This window comes from Vidua chalybeata, chromosome 1, assembly GCF_026979565.1.
Source record: "Vidua chalybeata isolate OUT-0048 chromosome 1, bVidCha1 merged haplotype, whole genome shotgun sequence".
NCBI lineage: Eukaryota > Metazoa > Chordata > Aves > Passeriformes > Viduidae > Vidua > Vidua chalybeata.
In genome coordinates, this window is record NC_071530.1 from 40,779,822 (window position 1) to 40,803,337 (window position 23,516).

At 37.5% G+C, this 23,516-nt stretch overlaps 1 protein-coding gene across 3 annotated transcripts in view; it reads left to right on the forward strand.

Moving 5' to 3' along the window:
• Positions 1-23,190, forward strand: part of RBMS3 (RNA binding motif single stranded interacting protein 3) — a 701,764-nt gene extending 678,574 nt beyond the window's left edge. For all 3 annotated transcript variants that reach the window (XM_053943264.1, XM_053943265.1, XM_053943273.1), the window contains 3 exons: positions 14,346-14,426; positions 17,008-17,135; positions 20,949-23,190. In XM_053943264.1, coding sequence (XP_053799239.1) covers positions 14,346-14,426; positions 17,008-17,135; positions 20,949-20,955 — 216 coding nt within the window. In that variant the 3' untranslated portion in view covers positions 20,956-23,190. The remainder of the gene's footprint in view (positions 1-14,345; positions 14,427-17,007; positions 17,136-20,948) is intronic.
• Positions 23,191-23,516: the final 326 nt, after the last annotated feature.

The following is a 23,516-nucleotide window of genomic DNA, read 5'->3' on the forward strand; positions in this document are numbered from 1 at the left end:
GCTCTAAATTCCCATACCAAGTTATATCTTGAATGTCAAATTTTGGCATTTATATTTCCCTGAGTTCTCTAGCAGTATGGACAGCTGTGTCTTGGTGGTTGTATTTAATATTTTTAATCTTGCTCTGTTTTCATCTTCATGCTCCATGTAGTGTTTCTCATGATCTTCACAACAAGCAAAAAAAGTTCCAGTCCTGAGGCAAGGATGACAGTTAAGCAGATGCTGTTTCAGTTCACAATTACCATTCCTTCAAGGCTGTTAGGAGATATTACAGCTGGGCAGGCTGGCAAACCATCCCCCCCACACACCCTCCCATCTTAAGATTAAATTCGTTGTCCCTGACTTCAGCCACTAAGTGTGAGGAATCTGCAAATGCCCTTATTCAGCTTCAAGAATAGCCAGTTTTATACTTTCTAAGTGTTACCTCTGCTGATTTGTATTTCAGCAGTGTAGCCTATAAGTTCAGTATAACACTTGTATGTCAGCAGCGATCCCTCTTTGTAAGGTGAATCATGCAAAGTCCTGTGGCTTTAAAGTGTTGATATAAATTTATTTGACAGAAAAATGGCCACTTTGTCATCTCTGTCATATTCTTGGACATGGAAATCTGTGGTGCAGTTAGGATTTTTTCCACTGCAAATATTTGCACAGCACTTAATATTTTTCTTTTTTTTTTTTTTTTTTTAATATTGTGTATAAAAGGAAAGGAGAAAGGGAACATTATGGTGATCAGTGAGTGCCAGTGCAAAATGAAGATGTCTGAGCTTTCCAGTCAGTCCGTGTGCCAGAGCCAGAAGTGCATCAAAGAACCAGAATGGACAACCTAGCCTAGAAATAGATACTCTGCAAGATCCTCCTGAGAAGAACAATTCCCTGACCAGGCTGTGATATTCAGAAGAGGCCAAAATTGCTTGCCTGTACAGGCTGGGGTTGCATTTGTGCAGTGTTTGTTCCTTTTCACATAATTGGAGCAGAGGGATCAGAAGAGCTCACTGAGAACTCCTGTTAGGGCCTGTGTGAAATATTTTAAATATATGCCTTTAAGGAAAGCTGAAGATGATTGAATTTCAGTTTGATAGCTGTAGGTGGGCTTTCTCAGCTGTGGTTCTTATATTTTTTTCTGGCACTGTATGCTTCATCCATGCCTTGTCACCAATAAATTTAAGAAAAATATGCCTCTCCCCTTTGCCTCCTGATCTCATGACAAAGGGAAGGGTTGACAATGTTCCTTTAAAGCACATGGGGGAAAGTGGTACACCCTTTCTTTCTATTCCCAAGTGTCAGTATTTGAAGCATTCCCAAATATCTGTAAAGAATCAATGGTGTCCTAATGTGGAAAGCTAAATGCCCTAATACAGATTTGGGCGAGTACAGGAGACCATCTCTCCTGCTGACCTTATCAGTTATTATAGTTTTACTGTCATTGACAGAAATGTTAATCTGGAATTCCACTTGAGAGGATGTAGTGTGGTATATTTTTTGTCACCACATAATAAATCATGTGAAATTAATATACTATTTAATGTATATCTACAGCTCTGACTGTGCATTGTGACACAGTCAAGGGACCTTGTTCTCTCTTAGAACACCCATCTCCAAGCTCTATTCATTTTATTTGCCATTTGGAGCATCTATCTTGTACCATTTTCAAGCTGTTACTACACAGCCACTGAAAAAGGGATGAAAAATTGTCTCTAAACTTTGTATTTCATTCAGATATAAATTTTAAAAATTCTATGACAACAGGATTAAACATGTAGGAATTGCGTATTGAAACATCTTAGAGGATATTCCAGGCTATCCTTCTGTAAATTGAGCAGTGCATCTCTTGGTACATGCTTTTGTTTCCTCTCCTTTATGACAAGTAGCTCATCAGTCTACAGCATTTCCTTTCTCTCTCTCTTGAAATGGTTTTTAAATGTGCACTGCTGCAAAACCTTCCTTAAAGCCAGTCATGACTGGGAATTTTCTATTTTCCCCTTTGCCCAGCCTTATCTTTCTTTATCTTGAATTTGCCTTTGGGGCCAGACTTACCCATGTTTCTGAGCTGGGTGCAGAGTTTCTCAATCCCTCACTCCTAGGTCTGCTCCCACTCCAGGGAAGCACAACCTCATAGTGCTTGTGAGTGGCACCGTAATACATTGCGTGGATGAGAGCTGACAGTGCTCTGAGAAATATGACAGTACCTCTGCCCTTGATCAGGCTTCCCATTTGAAAGTTTTCATTTTGGTAATTACATCCTTCCCAGATAGTAGCTCTAGTCATTGATCATACTAATATCATTATAACTGATTCCTGTAAGTCACCTTTTAAAGACACTTTCTATGGTTTCTTTTCCCCCTATATCTTCTTCCTCTGCAGTCACAGGATAAGACTTTTTCTGTCTACCCTTCATCTGATTGATTGGAAATGCCAAATACTTCCTTTACGTATGGCTTGGTAATATACACATCACATTTCTTCCCTTGGGATCTTAATCAGAACAAGTAATGGCCTTCAGCTTTTCTCATTAGCAAAATGGAAAAGCACCATACCCAATCCATTAGAAATACAGCATTGTAATATGAATTTATAGGACAATGGCTGCATGCCAGCAGACACAGAGTGAGTTTACCTTAAAGGATTTTCAGGGAAAAAAAAAAAAAAAAGAAAAAGTCACCCTTTCTGTCTGGCTTGCAAACATTTTGAGCCATTACTTATCATGCCTGTCTGTCAGGCATTTTGCTGTTGCTCCTTAAGTGTTGTTTGGACATCTCTGTCATATAAAGGGCATTCATAAGGAGGAAATATGGGTGTTTGAACATGCATTTATAGTTTCCCCAATCTTGATTCCCTTCCTGGATTATTCTCCTCATAATCTCTCTCAGAATAAGAGAGAATGAAAGAAATTGGGAAGATTTTGTTATTTAGCTTTGCTTCTAATTTTTCACAGAATGTGTTAACTGAAAAAAATATATCAAGAGCAACCATTTCAGCATACTCGTCTATCAAGCTGAGACTGCTGCTACACTTTTTTTAGCCCTGTCTAAACCTATTTACAATCAGTACAGTGAGAGCAAGGAAAAGACTGATTAAGATATTTTTTTTTTCTCCAGTGATGGGAATTGCTTTATACTTGGTCAGGTCTTTATTAGCCATAGAAATTATTAAAATTCATACATCAACACTGAAAACTTTCAGTGCTTGTATTTTCCAGAACTGTAAGAAGGTGTTAAAGCACAAATCCATACCAAATGATAATTGTATATAATTTGAATGCATATGAGGTGATTATGTCTCCTTTGGAAAACTAGAAGTGAAAGAACCCAAAGAACAGGCTTGGAATGTTGCTATTCTGCCAGCACTAAGACACATCTGTTTTACTGGCCCCTTCAAGCATTGCTCATGTTATTCCTGGTAAAATAACTGTTAAGCATACCCATAAAGCTCTAGTTAATAGTGTCATATAAAAAATGAGTACTTGCACTTTTTTATTTTTCAAACAAACCTCATTTTGCTATGTGTTAAGTTGCTCACCTGTACAAAGTGAGAATTAAAGCTGAAGCATCAGGCTTGCAATCTTGGTTATTTCACTTATGGTTCATCAGCTGTGTTGATCACACTTCCCCAACAAAACAGTATCTAATAGGTTAAGAAAATACTATAGGGAAATACTATGAAAGACCTGCAGGAGTCCAAAATGGGAGACATTCTAAAGGGACCTCTCTGTAGGAGACAAATTATTGATTAGATGATAAAACTGGGGGGCTTATGGCAAGTTGGAATGGCTATTTTTGAGGTACTGAGATTTTTTTTTTCCTTCTTTCATTTTCTGTTTTGTTCTTCTGCTGGTTTTTATTGTTTTGTGGTGTTTTTTTTTTGTTTTGTTTTGTTTTGGTTTTTTTTATTTTTTTGTATATTTTCTTCTTCTTTACATCTTCACCTTATCTTTTGGATGAAACAATGACAAATTAGGAGAGATTCTGTGTAATTTTTATCACACAAGTTTAGGAGTTCAACATTGTTAGCAAACCATTACATGGTAGATAAGCTGATGACATAGCAGTATAGTTCAGTCCACTCTGCTAAAAGTCAAGTTTTCTCCTTTGCTTTTGTAGCCCTATTGCTGATGTGATCCAATGTGTCTCAGAGATCCTCCCACAGCTGATAAGTAATATACCAGGGGCAGACTGTAATATTCTTACACAGTCACACTCTATCAGTAGGGCACCGACTTTAATTTTAAGGTGATCCTTCTTCCACAAGAATTTCAAGAGTTTGCGGGAAGTGGGAAAAGGAAGATTTCCTAAAAAATGCTTACTATTACCACCTTTCACAGCCCTGCCATATAAGCAAAGCTAATGATCATGTAAATACATTTAAAGATTTGGACACAATAATTTTTATGCCAATGAGAATCAATATTTTGTACTGCATCACTTTAAAACACTTTACTTTAAATGTACTGTAGTTGGCACCAGCCTTTAAAGGTTAGTATTCTCTAGTATCCCCACCCTATCCAAATATGAATATGGCTGAAGTTGCAGATAGGTGAAGAGTTAGCCAAGTAACACTCACGGTTTCCAGTTTGTGGGAAATCAGTCTTATGAAATTTGGTTTCATTCTGATTCATCTTCTAAAAACTCAGAGCAAACCAAAATATTCTCCCTTGAGCCAGAAATTCCAAAAAGAATTTAATTTTCAGAAACAATGCCTCATGTTGTTCCCAATACAAAATCTAATCAGTGAGATCTTGGCAGCTGCCAACTGGCTTAAATGTCCATCTTGGTTTCTGTCAGTTTTCAGGCAGCAGCTGCAAAACACTCCCAGGATTTCATGTTCCAGAGCAGCCTCAGCATGTCCAGTGCTTTGGGCAGGCTTCCAGACCTCCTATTGGGTCGGCTTACAGGTCTGCTTACTGAGGGCCAGATTAGTCTCACAGCCAAGTCAGAAAACCCCAGGAATGTTACTTTGGTGAGGCAACTTGGTGGGATTGTCCTGGAAAAAAAAGCAGGGCACTGGCTTGAAGACTGAAGAGGTACTGCCAGTTCCCAGATGTATAGGAAGAGGTAAGGACATCCCAGAGTTTCACATGAGGGCTGATATGAAGCAGGGTTCTTGGTGCTTGCAGACTCCCTGCTGAACCACACCATCTCTGTGTTGAGCTGCCTGGAAGGCCTGAGTGCATGATTTGTGGGATGTTTATCCACACATGCCCAACAGCAGGCTGATTTTCCTTGTATCCTTAGGCATAAGGGCCCAGCATTTCCCAGAGGGAATGTGTTTCTCCCTGCCTAAGCCTGGACTGGCATGCTCACCATCAATTCAGGAAGGCCAGCTTGCAAGGCATCCCTAATGCCACTGTTTGCTTCCAGGGTAAGCCCCAAAAGGTGACATCTCCAAGGTTTTTCAGGCTCACTGAACTGACAGCTTCTCCTCCATCTCTGGATACAGGGTACTGGTAAACAGCAGTCTTTTTTATTAAGTATTGAAATGATCCTTGTCCTGCCCTGTCCTCCCCTCCGTTCCCACAGTGATATCTTTCATGATACTTAGCCAAATGTTTTGGATTCTAAGGATCTTTTAGAGATAAAGGACTGAAGAATATCTTGCTTTAGCTGCTCTTATCAACGTCCAAGGTGTACATTGGAGGTATAATTCTATTATCTTGCTACCTTTCCTCTGCCTGGCATGACTGCCTTTTCATGCAGGAGATGCTGAAATTCTTCCTGTTTCTAGGAAAACTGGAAATACTAACATTCATGTGCCCTTTTGTCTAGTTTTACTGTTCTTTTTGGTTTGGTTTAGCTTCCAGCTGATTGTCCTGGCCTTCATCTGCTTCATTCTTGGACAGCTGGCCCATGAATTGGCCACTTTTATCCCTGGTCTGAAAGAGCAACAGAAAGTGCATGTGATGATTGATGAGCAATTGTTATTTTAAAAGTCTAAGCAGTTCTCCTTTTATTTTAACTATACAAAATGTTTGCACACAGCAGTCTGCTTCTCTTTAGACGCTTCAAATTCTTGGAGATTTAATAGCATCTAGAAGACATGTTTACCTCTAGAAAATAATTATTTGTTCATATAAATAGATGTGTTATTAACTATACCTCAATGTGTTTATATGTTGAGAGACTCACCAATACATTTTATTTTTTTTACTTATGTTGAAAATACAAAAATGTACAGATCAGTTTTCCTTCATCTTACTAGCAGCCATTCATCGGGGACTAATTGGCAGAATTGCAGTTAAATGGAAATGTCTAAGAATTTCCAACTAAAGGCGTGCATAGGGAATTTTTAAGTATCAAAAGCCACAGCTATAATGCCGCCGCATCACCCCTTCATTCTTCAGTATACAGGATCTGAAAGAAGAATATAAATGTGTGGATCTCACACAGAATCTCAGTGATTGCCACCCCTGGTTGACTGAGACTGATGCAGGATACTTCTACATTATGACACAGACCCTATACCCTGATTTTATATAGGATGCTGCAGACAGGACTGTAATAAATCAGGCACTAACCCATGCACAGAAACTTGCCCCAGAGAGCTCATAATGTGTATTCATGGAACAGGTACATAGAGGAGGATATTAGAAAAAAAAAAAAAAAAAAAAAAGGCCTGTCTTGTAGAGAAACATGAAGGAACTGAGGAATTAAGAAAATACAACGAATTGGCAGAGTCTTGTTCTTTGTTTTAAGCACAGAAGTCTTCCTCTCTTGCAAATTTATCCATCAGACATATGGCATTATTCAAATTTCACAAAAAAAGCAGTTTTTGCATCTTGGGGCTGTTCATATATGCAGTCATACATGGGAGATCGGTTTACATTTCTGTACAGTTTCCATGAGTCCCGACCTAAAATGTGACAAGAAAGAGTGAAACTATCATGGGCCTTGGTACACTCACATGGACTGCAAGGATCTTTGGCACCTTCAGGTCAAATGCCTAAAGGAAGTTTACAATTAATGAAAGATGCAATCAGAATGGGAATTTATTTTCACATCCTGATGAGTTTTCCTCTGTTTTTGCCCTTTTCACACATTGATGAGATATCTGGAAGTGGTTTGAGACTTTTACTGAGTTCATTTGTAGTGCCAGCTTTTAGACTAAGAAGTGGTTAAAGTGAATGAGCCAGGTTTTTTATTTATCTCTTTATACTGCTTGCATTTACTACAGCTTTTACAAAGTGTGTGGTAGTGAGAGTGTGGTGCACAGCTGTATGTGGGTATCTGACTGTTCTCATATTTATTTACTCTAATTAGTCTTTATCTGATTAGTCCTGATCACTGTGCTTTAGTGGCAGGACTGAATTTCAGAAAGAAGAAAAGACCTGTTAGCTATGGGGGGGTTAGCTCATCCGCACTTTTTCTTCTATACCTTTGTATTACTCTGATTTCCAAAGATAGGGATTTGCGAAGGATGTTTAGCACTCCTGAAGAGAAAAGGAGATTAGTTTGCAAATATAGTTCTTGAAGTTATTATTCTCTCTACCTTCATTTAACTTGCTCAGAGAATTAGGTAACATCTCATTAGGAAGGTTGAAAGTGAATTGATAGCCAGCATTCCTAAATACATTTGTATTACTGAGCAGCAGGGAAGGGATGTTAAATCCGGTAAAGATTTCTATTCTCTGCCTGAACAATGAGTGCAGTGGCCCAGCAATGGGATTCTGTTGAATGACAGAGCTGTTCTTGATAGGACTATGATAATTGTGTGGTAAAATGGAATTATATTATTATATTTTAGGCCTGGCTGATAATTATTAGCAAAATTATTGTAATATATGCAAAAATTTCATATCATTTATTCTCCCATTCTTTAATTGGGAGAAAGTGAAATTAATAACAGCCATTGAATAAGTACAGGATTGAGCTGGAAAATGAGAATGTTTCTGGGTAGCAAAAGATATTTTAAGTTTAAAATGAAAACTGTGGCAGCTGGATATTGTATTTCATTGAACTGCCACCGGCACTGATGAACTAGATGGTCCTTTTCTCTTCCTGAGTTCCCATATCTCCATGCCAGACTATGGGATAAGAGGACACAGCAAGACAATGTTCTTTTCTATTGGAGAACAGGGTATTTTCAAATGAGAAGGTGGAACCAGAGAGAAAAAAGCAGTGGTTTTATTCTATATTTCATTAAAGTTATAGCCACGTGACAATTGTCAAAGAGAGATGCAGTTTTTGTTCTTTGAAGGGAAAGAGATTTGAAAGTGGAAGGGCAGGTTTCCTTCATGGGGTAAAAAAAAAAAAAAAAAAAAAAAAAATTCAGCCAACAGACTCATTTCCTTCAGTTTTCCAGCAATTCAAATGTTTTCACATAATTCTGTTAGTGATGCAGTGTCTAGACTTCTTAGATGGTTTAAAAGATAAAAAAAAAAAAAAAAAAAAAAAAAAAAAAAAAAAAAACCCTGGCATTAATTCTGGGAATCCTGAAAAGCTAAGTCATTATCACTGTACTATAGCTCATGCAGTGATATGAAACCACAAATAGTCATTGAAGACCAGATTCTGGAATCCTTGCTTATTTCAGATACATGGTTTAGCATTTGCTCATGTTAGACATCCCATTTAATCTCCCTTTAGCAGGCTGTGGTGGTTGGTGTAAAGGCTTACCAGCATATTCTGGTACAAGGCTCTCACCTTGAGTGAGCATTTTGGCTCTCACCTTGAGTGAAAAGGCTCCATGTCTTCTCAGGAACATGAAGGCTGATGATATAAGGAAGGAGATCTTTGATTCTTGCAACAGATATATATTGACATAAACCAAAGCAAAACACCAGAAAAAAGCATTTGCATATGGAATGTATAAAAGCCTTCTTAAGCATTTTTTCCTCACTCATTGCTGTTTGTCCTTAGCAAGTCTACTGATTCTGAGTGTTGTTTGAGGTTTCCAGATTTACTGCAACATATCTGTTACTATCTAATTTTGTAAATTCTTTTTTGTTTTCTTTATACCAGGAAACTTATTCAACATTGATCAGATTATAAACTGTTGTCACTCTCTAAAATCTCACAGTACTCATAGCAACCAAGAGAGTTAATGTATCTGCAGCAGCCTCTGTCTAATCACAGCTGTGTTATTTTATAGGCAACTAGGCCTATAAATAGAGCTGAACTTTAGGGTGGTTTCTTACACATTCTGTTAATGATGGCCTTCAGAATTTAAACAGAGCGTGCAGCCAAACTCTTCTGGTGATGTAAATGAAATAGTTTGGTCTTGCAAGAGGCACTCTTTCAGGCAGTGTCTTAGCTGAAATTCAGTAACTAATGGCTGGTGTAGGGGGTGTTTGCTATGTACCTCAGCTGTTAGGAAGATGCCTGACTCTGCATTAACCTGGGCCTGAGAAAAGCAGGCTAAGAGCTTATTAGGACAGATGAATAAATGGACATTGCCTGTGCCACAGTCTCAATGTAAAAGCTCCTGCAAATTCCCTGCAGGTGACTCAGCTCCATCTTTGATGGGTAAATCATATTATCCTACTGCAGCATGCTCCCACACTCTGCTGGCTACAGGCAGCTGCCTTCCTCCTGTTTTTTATTTCCCAGTGCCTGTCACCTTTATGGGTTTGGTGTTTGCTGCAGGCTTAACATGATCCTTGCTGGAGCCAGGCTGGGACACCCTACTGTTTGCAGATTTCGAAGAAGTGATGTTGCTCTCTGAATTAAACATGATCCTTCTTGAGGGATCTCATTTTGTCCCCTCAGCCCACCTTCTCATTTGTTACCTCCTGGCATTTAACTCTTTGTAGTCACAGAGGGCAGTATCTAAAAGAGCAGAGATGTAGGTGTACATCAACACTCTCGTTTTCTCTCTATATATTCTTCCACACATTTAAGTCATTTCAAAATGGTAAAAAACAAAAACCCCATTGGAAAAGACATGAGTAGAATTCTTAATGTAGCATATAGACTAAATTGGTACCTGATCAGTGCAGTCTGAATTACGCAGTTTGCCATCATAAAGCATGAATCATATTATAATACTGCACGTCTTCAGTGCTGAAAACATTTGTTCTCTGTACTGTATGAAGAAAACAATAGTTTGCAAGCAAATTAAGAGCCTGTTGCCACCAGCAATGTAGTCGTTTTCTGTAGTAGAAATTACTTGCTTTTAAAGGATCAGACTGCTGAGAAAAGCTCCTTTATAACCTCTAGATCCATCATCTCTGCCTGTAGAGTCACTATTCATTTTACTGTCAGAAATGAGCAGCTTCTACTTTTAGACCCACAAAGCCTGTTCATCTGTGGAAGAATGAACAGTCGTTTCCTCTGCCTTGCACATACCTTGCTGAATGACTGATCACATCACAGTGCAAGAATCTTTAATCCTGATGGAAACACATGACAAAGAAAGGATGCATTTGGGTTTTTCAGATTCTCTCATTTCAGTGCTCATAATATTGATATTTAGTGGATGTAGCTGGGTGCTGCTGAGCTGAGCCTGTGAGTCATGCTGTCTCTATTTCATACATATGTGTGGATAAAGAACTGTACTGAGTGTGGTTCACTCAGGAGAAAATAAATGTCAGTGGTGACCTTCTGACACAGACATCTTCTTTGTTTGCCATCTGCCTACTTCCAAGTTACATGAGGTTCTTGAGGTAGATGGGAAGCCATATGCAGAGTATGAACATTTACAGGAATTCCAAATTGAGCTGCATTACAACAGAGTCCCTCAGCTCAAAGATGTCCTTAGACTAGAATTTTCATCCTGGGTGTAGTTTATATCTACTATATAACTGAGTAGATATAAAATATTTAACTTTTCTTTAAATCTCAGTATAATTTCTGAATACCTTTTCCACCTCCTAGTGTGGACTCTACTCACTTTAACAGATCCAGAGCACATTTTTTAATAGAATACCCAGGTAAAGTGTCTGGGGGACACAGGAAGGGACACAGATTCCAGTGGGCTCATTGTGTGCTGGATATGGAAGCTAATGAACAGCAGTGTTCAGGAAACATTTTGCTAAACAACCAACCATGAATATTCATGACAAGCAATTCAACTCTTGCATTATCCAAACCCATTGTTGTAAGTATCAACACTGACATTGTGCCTTAGCACTGTGTAATCTTTATTTATCCTGTGAGATCAGAGAATTAGGATTATGTAGTTCACAAAGGAAAGAAATACATGTAAACTTGCTTGAGCTAGTGTCAGTTATAAAAAAAATTAATCTGTCTCCTTTTTCATGACACTTTTAGTAAACAAACTAAGCTAAAGCAGATTCTCAGCACTACTTCCCATGGTAGAAACTGATCCAGCAGGGCAGACATCTCCAAATTCATGTGGTCTCAGCTGGGACTCCCTTGTGCTGCATGTGAGGGGACTTCAGATACTAGACACCAATTATGTGTCTCTGAGAACTAAGTCATTGTTGTCCTTTATAGGTTGGTAAAGATTTTTACAGAAGCCTCAGTGAAGCCTTCAGTGAGACCCTGGAGATAGAGAACCAGTTCCAAACCCCATAACATGTTTAATTGTTGCCCCAATAACTCTTGCCCAAAATGGTGAGGGTATCTTTACATTCATAAAGAGGAAGACATTAAATATGTTTGGCTATTCCACTGAAGGGCACAATATGTGTACCTGTGATACAGACCACTGCTACTGTGTGATCCAGGGCCATTTATAAAGCACCAGTATTCTGTAGCACTGAGCCTTGGCTAAATTTTCCTGGGACCAAAATCTTTGCCCCAAGTACTATGACTTCATTTGTGCCATTAGTGGAACTAATTTGGCTAACAACATTTTTCTTTTTAATTGTAGAACTCTAAAGGATTTGTCAGAAAAACTGATCCACCATTAGTACAGACATTTAGACATGCAGAATGTTATATACAAGGGAGAAGTTACTCTCCTACAGTTCTCCAGGGAGTCTGGCAAGTAACTGGATAGCTTTGGTATCCAGTGCTTTAAATCATTGCTGTTTGGCTGAATTCAGTTAAAACTTCTGGGAAAAAAAAAAAAAAAAAAAAAAAAAAAAAACAGGAGGTGTGAGTATCTGAAAAGACCAGGGCAAGCAGGTTTTGGCCAGGGCCAGCAGTAGCACTCAAGTCAACAGTACACTTTTCCCTAGAGATTGTCTGGCAGTGAAAGAAGCAACATGAAGAAGGCTGGAAAGTAAGATCAGGATCTGCCTTGAGAGATAAAAAATAAGAGAGTAAGAAACTGAGAGCAGAGCTTTTACAGTCAGCAAAGAGATCAGTGAATTCCCAGACAGTTTCCATTGTGCTACAGAACACCGTGCCAAAGGATTTTGCAAAAATGGAGTGATCTGAATTAAAAGGCAGTTGCGTAATTTATTATTTTTATATTAAGTCACATGGGTTTGTGCCTAAGGTAGGGAATGGCAGACAACTACATCTTATAAGAGTCTGAATGTTGATCTGCTAAGTTCAAGGAAGAAAACAGAGGAAGTTCAAGTTGAACGATACCACTTTATTATTTAAATTAACACTTTCAAATAAACTCTCTATATATTTGTACAAGTGAAGCTAGACTGCATGGATGTTTAGAACCCTTGCAGGTCTTTGTAGAACTCTAAGAATGCATGCTTCAGGTTAATCTTAAATATTGACGCACTTAGAACAATGCCACACAATAGATGTCTTCCCAACATGTGAGGGCACCATTACAAGGCAGAATGAATGGAGAGGAAGCAGCTCTGCAACACCCCAGTGTAGCATTCTCATTAGCTCTTAATCTGTAAGGCAGGAGAACAGCCCAGCTGCACGGAGTACAGTAGGGAGAGTTAGCCTAATGCTTTTGGGGGGTTAGCCTTCGTAAAAAACAGTATAGAATTCAATTCTCTTCCTGAAGAACAAGGAGAAAGAGCTGCAGAAAAACATGGCCTGATATAGGCACACAGACACTGAGGACGCTCCGGTCTCTGCTCAAGTTCAGGAAAACACTCTGAATTTGGGGAAAAATATTGTGATGGTTCTCAACAGCATAGGCTGCTCATATTGCAAGTATGCCTTCTATATCACAGATGATCCTCACTTATTTTTTTAATAGAAAACAATTTCACTTAAATACTTTTTATTTTCTTCTACTTGAAAGAATATTTCAGAATTTAGCTGTGAGATTCTTACATATGCTGTTTTTATTCCCTTAGGCATTTTGCCAGCATTGCTGCAATCTTCACCCCACTTTGCAATTTCAAAATGCATGTTTGTGACAGGCATATCAAACCATCCAGTTAGTTTAGAATTGAGGTGGGAGAGTGCTTTAAATGTAAATTTTACTATAAACAGTGGAATAAAATCTTGCAAGCACTTCCTAGCTCTGCCAGGAAGCAAAGTTATATTTAACTCCTTTTAAAATTCATCAAATACATTGTGGGCTGATTCAGATCTTTGGTGTGTCTTTGAAGATAATATGTAGTGGAAGTGTCATACAGTCAGTTGGGGGATTGGGCACATTCTGAGATTCTTGTCAGTGAAGCATGTAGTTAGGACTGGATTGTAGAAAGAAAAGTACATCTAGATATAAGGACTTAATATCAATACTTTATTTGAAATTTTGAACAATGACTGTTGCATTCAGTTCAAGAGGTTTTTGAGAAGTGCTCTATATAAAGAAGTCAGTGCCATAACAATGACAAAATTCACATGCATACATGAATTTTAAAAAAGATTGTCTTGTAGGACTTGGGAGAGACCATGTTTCAGGGAAGCTAATACAAATTGTTGCTATAATAATTTGCACAAGTTTCAAAATGCATAGGAAAGATCCCTGGATAGTAAGAATAAGCCGTAAGAGTTTATCTAACTTGTGTACAAAAGGAGAAACTCCAGATGGATCTTGCTCTTGCTTTATTTCTCCTGCCTCGGATTGCACATATCTGCAGCTTTGTATCCCTGTAAACCCAACTGCTGCTGTTGATAGGGTTAAATATAGATTGCAATAAACCTCTCAAATTTAATGCTTCATGTTTTGTAGGTGTCATTAGATAAGGTCAATAAGACTGCAAAAGATTGTTTAGACTGCTTTGTATCTGTAACCACTTTCATATATATATATATGCTGCTATCATGTCTCCACTGAGTTTTTTGTAAGTACAAATAGGAGTCTCTCAATTTTAGAGAACAATATGCTTCTGTCAGTAAGAGGTTTACTATTGCCTATATTCAGATATGACCTGAGTTTGAAGTTCAAGATTATAATTTTTTATAGCTGGGTAAGTTCTACCATTACCTAAAGTCCTTACTTAAAAGAAATAATATGCTATACTCTTACTAAAAGCTCTGAATGGGAAATTGAAATAGTATCATTCTTCTAACATGATTTTATGCATCTTAATTGTAGTTTTCTACTGTTCATTTGCTTTTGATTTCTTCTAGTACATGACTGCTGCTGCACCTATGCAAGGGACCTACATTCCCCAGTACACTCCTGTGCCTCCAACAGCTGTCCCTATTGAAGTAAGTTTATCTCCATCCGTGAAAGTAGAGTGAAGGGGGAACAGAACTCTTACTTATTATGTCTTCTTGCACCTGTTGTTTGAAAGGGGCCTAAAGGTTCTTTATGGAGTGGTGGCTGGAAGCTTTCAGCTTTTTTAATGAGGACTGCACATCTCTTTCTCTTTTTGTTTTCTTTCTTTCCTTTTCCTTCTTTTTTCTAACCCCTCTTTTTTTTTTTTTAAATTATTTGCAAGGGCTCTTGTTTTGCATTTGTTGTGTTGTACAGCAGGACACGGAATAAAAACATCAGTGATTGTGACTATTTTTTCCCCATGTACTTGGGAGGGAGATGGGAAGAGACAGGAAAACAAACCCAGCAGGCAGACCACGAAACCAAAAGAGATTTCAAGAAGAGAAGATTGCAAGAGGGTTTGATGCAGTCCTTAGCAAGAATAGGTAATTGCTGAAACATTTAGCCACCAGAAAAAGTGATTGAGCAATGGAAACCTTCCTCTTGTATATACAGACATGGAGGATGCTGCACTGACTGAGTGCTTTTCATCCTTGAGGAAGGATTCGCTCCCTCCCTCCTTGGGGCTGAGTCATGCTGATGACAGTCTAATGAGTAAGTATTTACTCAACCCTGTAGACCACAAGCTGCTGGGAGAGCATCAGCTTGGCCTCCACTTCTGTGAAGCTTCATAAGGGCAGCTGAGCACAGCGAGAGGAGGGAGCCTTGGCATCCTCTTCCCTGTGTGTTTCTCTTTGGCACTACCCTCTTTTATTAACAACTTCTGCCCTACTCTGGGGTAAGGCAAGGAGTGCCAGGGTCTCTGTACTTCTGTCTTCATCTGTGTGGACTTTGGATTTTGTGCTATTACTACTCTGTGCTTTGAGGATGTGAGTTAGTGGTACTGCTGGCATGGCTTCACCAGCAGTCAAGTGGGCTTATCCTGTTTTCTCCTAGTTCTTTGCAATTATTCCCAGATAAGGTCCCACAGGAAAGGCTACTACCATTCTGTTGTACTGAGCTGGTTATGTTTCAGTCTTTTTTGCCTTGGTATAATTTTGCCTTAAACCTCATTTTTTTGCAAATTCACTGTGAGTGCCTCTTTTCAATTGCCATTCTTAAGTCTAAATCAGGCAGATACAAATCTGAATTTAAAGGAGATGGTGGGATAGAGAGTGGTTCATATCATGGGGTTGGCTGCACACCTGTCCAAACAAGAATTAAGGTTAATTTAAATTACTTGTCAAGACCTCCTCCCCATCACTCGCTAGTATATTCATGCCTTCTAAAGTAATTCAATGTCATAATTATCTACTATAATAATCAAAATATTATCTGAATCTATAGCCTGTTTTGCTCTTATCCAGTGATGATGATTATTGTTAATGTTTATCTGTATTCATGAACCAGGACCCTACCATGCTGGATGCTCCACAAGCAGAGACCAAAAAATACAGTCTCTGCCCCAGAGAGCTTACAATCTCAAGATGAGATGGACAAAAGGAGAAGGATAAAGACAAGGAAGTAGACAGAAAAAAATAATACTGGCAGTCTGCTAAGCAATAAATACAAAGGATTTCTGAAAAATGAAACTGATATTTTAACAGATGTTTTAAAATAAACTACCTGTTTACACAGGGCTCAAATAAAAACAAAGCAAGTGCTTTGTGCTCCCTCTTCTGGCTCTGTTGTGTGCAATAGAGTAATAAAGCATGTTCCCTGAAGATACTTGCTATTCATGAGACCAACACACCAAGTATGAGAGTAGAGGAAAGAAAATGTATCTTGCTTTGAAAGCATATGAAAAACTTAAACCAAGTTCAGACTGTCTAAATAGGATAAGAAATTGTGCATAATGTTACATTCATGAATATAATCTTTTATGTGTTTACTTATCTACATTTTGCAAACATATAAATAAAACAAAACTTCATTGGAGCTTTGACTTAACAGATTAAAGTGTAAGGCAAATTTACACTTTAGTAAGTGTAAGGCAAATTTAGTGTAAGGCAAATTTATTTTTGAAGGGAACATGCATAGAGACAGTGTGTAGAAGAGGACAGCATTCTTCTAAGGTGACTCAAATTCTTTTGGATGTGTAGTAAAGTGGAAAGTGGTAGACCTAGATTCTTTCTGCATTTTCTGTATTTTTTCTGTATTGCATTTTTTCTGTATTGCATTTTCAGTCAAGCAAAATAAATGTGAACTCACTGTGAAGTTGGGATAGGTAAGCAAAAATTAGAAGAGGAATATATACATTGTGAAAAAGCCAAGAAGTAAAACACAGAATCCACCAAAATCAGAAGATTTGCCTCTAGTTTTGAATGGGCAGGGAACTGCCCTCAAAGAGGAAGGTATTTTTCACTGCAGCCTGTGAGAGCAAAGTACTACTGGTAGGCTGAGTAATCTTGTTGCTGAACTAGCTTTCTAAAACTGATGGAGTTTGTTGTGTTAGCATGTGGTTCTGCTACCTCAAACTCTCTTGATCTCTAGAGAAATGCGTTAACGGTGAGCTGGTGCTGAGCACTTGTACATAACTCACTGCCATGAGCGAAATTAGTAAGTTTTTCATGTTCTTATTTGATTCCCTAGGGTGTTGTTGCTGATACTTCTCCACAGACAGTAGCATCTTCATCACAGGAAGCCAGTGGTCAACAGCAACAGATGACAGTGGAAACATCCAGTGAACATGCGCCTGCATACTCTTACCAACAGTCTAAGTAAGTAGGCATAGGCTTTGGAGTCAGAAGGGTTTGCTTCTTGATTATAGTAGGACAAATTTGACTCCCTCTTTCAGAAATATGTATTCTGAATAGCTTCATTAAGTTCTGATGAATTCTGGATATATAGCACTGCAATTAGCAAAAGGTTTTGGCTGATGGTCTCAATTTGGCAAAATGTCCTTGAGCTCCTGCCCACAATGATATGCTCTCTAACTGTCTGCTGTTTTTCTGGACTCAGAAGGATCTGAACAACTGCCTTAACAATCGTCATGCTAGGCTAAAGCAGAATCTGGCATGAGAGGTTAAAAAGGGTGAAAATATTGGTACAGCGCACATTGCCACATGTAAAGGTTTCTTTCTGAAAGTGTAGTTAATGAAACAGTATAAATCACCCCAAGCTGGTATTTGTGATTGTGCAAAACTGCCATGCAGATACAGAATAGGCAGAACCTGGAAATGGAAGAGGGATAAGAAGAAGGTGGGTAGAAGCACTGTTCAATCTGTCTCCATTCTTATGATCCCTTTGTTTGCTTCCCATGGAATATCTTGGAAAGTTCAAAATTTATAAACTGACAGCTGTATTTAGAACTTCTAAAGAGTCCCTTCATCTTCAGGATAATCTCTTCAAACACAACTTCTCTTTGCTACAATAAAAATCTTCACAAAGGGAAGGTTACTTATTGATATCACTGGGACTGATAAATGTTGGACAGATTCTAGGAAGGAGCACAAATGCAGTCTTTCATTAATACATGTATATTGAACACCAGCATCACATTGAAAATAGAATTATACCTGTTTTATCTTCGGGAAGAAAGGAGAGAAATAGCCAGACAAGAAATATGATAGATATGTCAGTCAATGCATCAAGACTTTGTACTTACAGAGGCATCAGATACGAGCTGGTATATAAAGATTAGAATTATAACAATTTGTCAATTGCTTTACTTCATTTTGACCTCAGGAAGTGAAAGATGCATTTGTTTTTCTACCATATGAGTATCAAATGGTTTCAGATTTATGCGGTTTTGACCACCATAAGACAGAAGACTATTTTTTGTTATGCTTAGATCTGTCAGTATGTACCCATTGCAAAAACAATCAATCACAAGCTACCCAATTGGAGACACAGACTATGTATGCTTATCCTTTCTAGCTGCCATTCTCTCTAGCACCTATAAATAAATGATTGCAAAATACTTACAGAATATAAAAGGCAGAGAGAAATATGTGTCTGTACCATCCTGTTGACTTATTTTAATGAGTGTGTTCTGTAGCTTTTGGATCTGATGATTTCTGTATCTCAGTTCCCTTTCTCTTACATCTCAAAGAAAAAGGACTTAGGTCTAGAAGCCCTCATAAGGTAGCAGTGAGCTGCAGATTCTGGCATTTTTCCAGCAAAGGAGAAAACGACATTGCAATTCTTTATTGAAATGGATGCTGTGTTTCTTGCTCATGTGGTAAATTCCCTGAAAATGAGATCCCTCATCTTTCCTTGTCATGTACAGCATTTTTGCAGCAATGAATATACTTGTAATGGCACTGGCATTTATATTCAGAGGTCTTTCTTTGTTTTTTAATCAGACAGGCAGATCCACCACAGATTTTTTTATTATGCTTATTTCAGTATTTTTTTTTTAATCTTAAATTGGCCCTCTATTTATATCTGCCAGTTGCAGGCAGAAATGCAGTGTGGGAAGCTGTAGAAACAAACCAAAATGTACACAATCTCTGTCTTTAAAAAATAACTTCTGACAAAATATTCCAGTGACTGTTAATATAAAACCAAGTGAATTTGTTTTATAATTAAAATATAATTTTGTTACTCTGCTTTTCAAAGGGCACATTTATTAATAACAAACTTCATGCCAGATATAAAACGGTAATTGTCAACGTGAGATATACTAAAGTAATTAACATGACTGGACAATGATTTTGTCAGATATAGGCAAAGGAACAGGCAGACTATGTAAAATTATTTCATGGGAGCTGATTGGTCAGGAGGAAAGTTATAACGGTATATTTCCTTACATTTATTTTCTTTGCAACAATCATAAAATTGCAGGCAACGAAGGAGAGAAAATGTACTAAGAATGAACTGGGTGGTATAAGGACTCTGTACTCTCTTTGTAAGTAAAAATAAACCATGAAACTTGGAATTTAAGTTCCACTTTCTAATCAGCATACATATTCTTTTATTTAATATGCTGAATGCTGTACTTGAGGAATCCACCCACAGAGTTCAGAATTGATAACTTCATGGCAAAAACCTGGCTACATATTGTGTAGATGAAAAAAGCCCTTGATTCTGAGGAGAGTAATCTACTTTATGAGGAAATCACCTTAATTATTTCAGACCCTACTACCCTTTTTCCTTGTAAATATTTAATTTTGCACATAAAAGCATGAACACTATGAAACGGAGATCAATGGATATCCTTGCCCCCAAAAAGTATACTCTCTTACCTCCAAGCAAAACTCTGCTGCACAACATACTCTGATTTTAAATGTGGAAAGAATTATGTTTTTCTGGAGCCTTTTGTAGGCAAACTCAATGCCAGGTTAGATTAGAGGGCATGTACTGTGACCCATTGGTGATATTGGTCTCTTGCACATATGGCAGCCACTCAACCCATAGGGGCAGTAAAATCTCAGGAGGTGAGCTTCCAGCTTGAGTAGTCCTACCTGAAATTATGCATAGAAAACCAGAAGAAAATAGTTAATTGTTGCATTCCACATAAATCTGTTCTTAACTTCCAAAATATTACCTTTCAGGTGTCGTGCAATGAAAAAACCCTTTGGCAAACTTAGTATTTAAAATTGTAGTTCTGTGTTTACACTCCCAGATGAAAAGTTCTGTGGCAAATGTTAGGTCATCAACGTTCTTCACAATTTAACTCCTAATTTTAAAATTTATTTTAAACTAGTCAAGGCAAATGCATTAATGTTTGCAAAAGAAAAGGTGTTGGACTTTCTTGTGTTGAACTTTGGTCAGGAAAGGATTTTTTTCCATGTAAACTTTAAAGATTGTGGGAAAAGCAACAGCTGATCCTTACAGATAGCCCTAGACACAGAATAGAATTCTTATGTAGGTTCTGGGTCTCTCTTAAAGATCTCACACAGTCTTGTTCAAATAAGTTAGATGTGACATATCTTTAAGTGACACAAAACATCAGAAACACAAAATGAGAGGTATCTTCTGTAGGAAAAAAGTTGCTAATTTTCCTTATTCTCTGTGCTAAATTTAGAAAGATATGACACTATATGATAAAAAAATATATTTTTCTAATTAATATTGCCTTGAAGGTTTCTGCTAAGTTAGCCTTAACTGGCTTATTAAGCAGACTGCTCCACAGTGTAATTGTTCTTGCCATCAGAAAATGTGTTCTTTCTAGCAAATTGGTTGTATCCTTTTATTGTAATTTTATCTTTCATTTTATTATTAATACCCAAAATAAATAGTGGCACTTATTATTATGAAAATATTCACCCTCTTATTGAATTACCTGTGAAAGATTTACACAGTGTTAAGCCATGTATTCATCTCATTTCAGTGTAGTTAGACTGCCTATTAATGCCTAGCATTCAAAGAGTAAATTCATCTGCTTAAGATGTGTTAATGTCCCCAAAACAGGAGTTCCCTATTTTTGCCTGACTATTTTCAGCTTAGTGGTGGTATCATATTTAAACAGCTGCAAAGTTAGTTTAGCTTGGATAACTTTTAAAGGGAATTGGGTGGAAAAAAAGGAGAGGAGGCTATTTCAAAGTTGTTTTGACTTAATGACCACTTCAATTCAATTGTTTTTACAGACAATAAACAGGACTGAAGAATGTCGGTCTGAAATCTTTGCCTTGAATGGAGAAACTTCACTGAACAAGAAGTTGGCTTCCAGTTTGCACAGGCGTCAAATGAATGCTTTTTTTTTTTTCTACCTTTCCCAACGAAAACAAAACAGTGTTTTTATGTGCTGTGCAAATGGTTCCGTCATGTAGTCTGACAATTTTATTTTTGCTATTTTTTTTTCAACTAAAGGAAAAACCCAGAGGAAAAATGCTGGGTTGACATTTCATCTGGATGAACATTTGAATTCAGAATTTACCTGGAGGTGTAGCTAGATTTTTTTTTTTTTAACAGAAAAACTGATGATGTCAAGAGGGAGCAAGTTGTGATGAAAACCAATTGTCTTCCTCAGAAATTAAGCTACTCTTTTTCTCTCATTTTCTTTTTCTTCTTGTTTTAATCTAGAGTATTTTTTGGTTTTTGTTTTTTGGTTTTTTTAAAGAAATGTTTAGGTAAGGTTTATCTTGAATCTTAATTGCCTTAATTTTAAGGACGTCAAAGGCTCTCAAGGCAAGCTGTCAACGTCTTGTTAGAAAACCCGAGAATGAATTGAAACTGCTCACACCGGTGCTGGTGCAGAAGTTTAATAGACTGAGTTTTTGGGGTGAACAAAAAATAAACTGTACAGTTTAAAAGAAAATGATTTTCTTCTTTTGAAGAAAAGCTGATGATAAAGGAACTGTGACAACTGAAAGGATTGGAAAAATGCTGGGACTTTTATGAACTTTGTCTTAAGTGTTGACAGAAAAAAAATCTAGAAGGCTAAAGCATTTTACAGTAAAGTTATTGAATTGAGAAAAAAACTTGCTGCATTATAGAGAATGCAGGGGTTTTTTCTTGCAGAATGCAGATTTTTTTATTTACAAAGCGTGATCGCTAGCAAAAGCATTAGTGCTTTTTATCTGCAGTCTTTTTTATGAGCTTTAAGAAGTTTTTAGTCTGCTTTGCTTGTCACATTGCAAAAACCTAGCTTAAGAGCATTAAAAAAACTTAAGTAGATAGGAGCTTATGGTCAAAAAAAGTGCAAAAAAAGCAATAGATAGAAGAAATTGTTGACAATTTCTGTAGTCTTTCCTAGTTGTGAACAAATGCAGCCTATGGATGGCCTATTTTATACCAAAGATGAAGTGACACCCTAACGCAGTCCAGAAGATAGAGGGTTTTCTTTTCTTTTTTTTTATCTTTATTTGACCTACATGGCCGGACCAGTTCTTACTTTCTTGTTTGTTTAAACTATCTTCCACTGGTGTTTTACATACTGCATATGTTTATAGTGGAAATTTCAGAATAGTTGGTATCAGAAGCTGTCCAGGTTTTTGATGATGTGCTTTGGAGAACATTCCAAAGCAAGGGGGATTGGGTTATCAACTAATCTGTCCAGGCAGGCTTTAATTTTGGGGAGTTTTTCTCTTTAATTACCTGATCTTTGGTATTTTTACTGAAACAACAGTCTTCCTTCTGAATTCTAACATACCAATTCATTTCTTCACCTCAGTCTTTGTCATCGTCCAGCATGCATAGCCACCTTAATTGTGCATTTCTTTCTCAGTGTTGCATTTCAGTTGCCAGGTAGATATAAGAGAAAGTAAACTTGATATTTGTTCTCATTTTAGCTTTCCCATACAAGCAGAAATTTTGAAAATTATGTCGTATTGTCATGCAGGCAGAAAGTTAAAAATTGTTCTTCTCTGCTATGATTTCTGTTGTCTTAATATGTTGGCTGACAATCACTAATTAGTATGATCAGGCAAAAAAAAAAAAATTAAATTTAATCCACCAAAACATGTTTTAGGAATGACAGTTATTTTCCATACAGAAATCTTGATTATGACCCTTACTTCTTCCAAACAGACAAATGAAAAAGGTGAGAAGGAAGTCAAAAGATGATTTTTTTCCTTAAGGAGGCAGAAGTGAAGCAGCATTTCCATATATACATACATACACACATATCTATGTGTAAATATTAAACCAAACATTTTTAAACTTTCCTCCATCCAGAAGAGAGGGGAATGCTCATCACATTTACTGTGGTGGATTAGAGACAGGGTATCCATTAAAAATAAGGAAAACGAAAACATATGTATTGGATCAATCTGATTCAGCTGCCCAATCTTAAAAAGAGGTCTGTGTTTCCCTAACCTGACTTTTTGGGGGAAAAGAACACAATTATTTTTTTAAATCGATAAAACAAGATCGTATTTTTTAACATAATGGGAGGGGGGGGAGGGGATTTCCCAAGTAAATGCTGCTAGGTATGCAACAGAAAAGAGAGAAATGGGAGTTCACATGGTTCTTCACCATAGGAAAAGGGCCTGATTTTCAGAAGTGATAAAACTTCTGCTTTCTCCAGAGTAGCTGTTGGTATTCAACACTTCTGAAAACCAGATGATGCCAAAGTTAAAGAACAACATCATCCACAACATGTTTTCAACTCAGAAAAAAACCCCAAACCTCTCTTTCTGTTTTATGTGCTGTCTCATTACTTGTTGCATTTTGAGAGGGGCACTTGAATTTTGTCCTTGGATAAAGATTCCCTC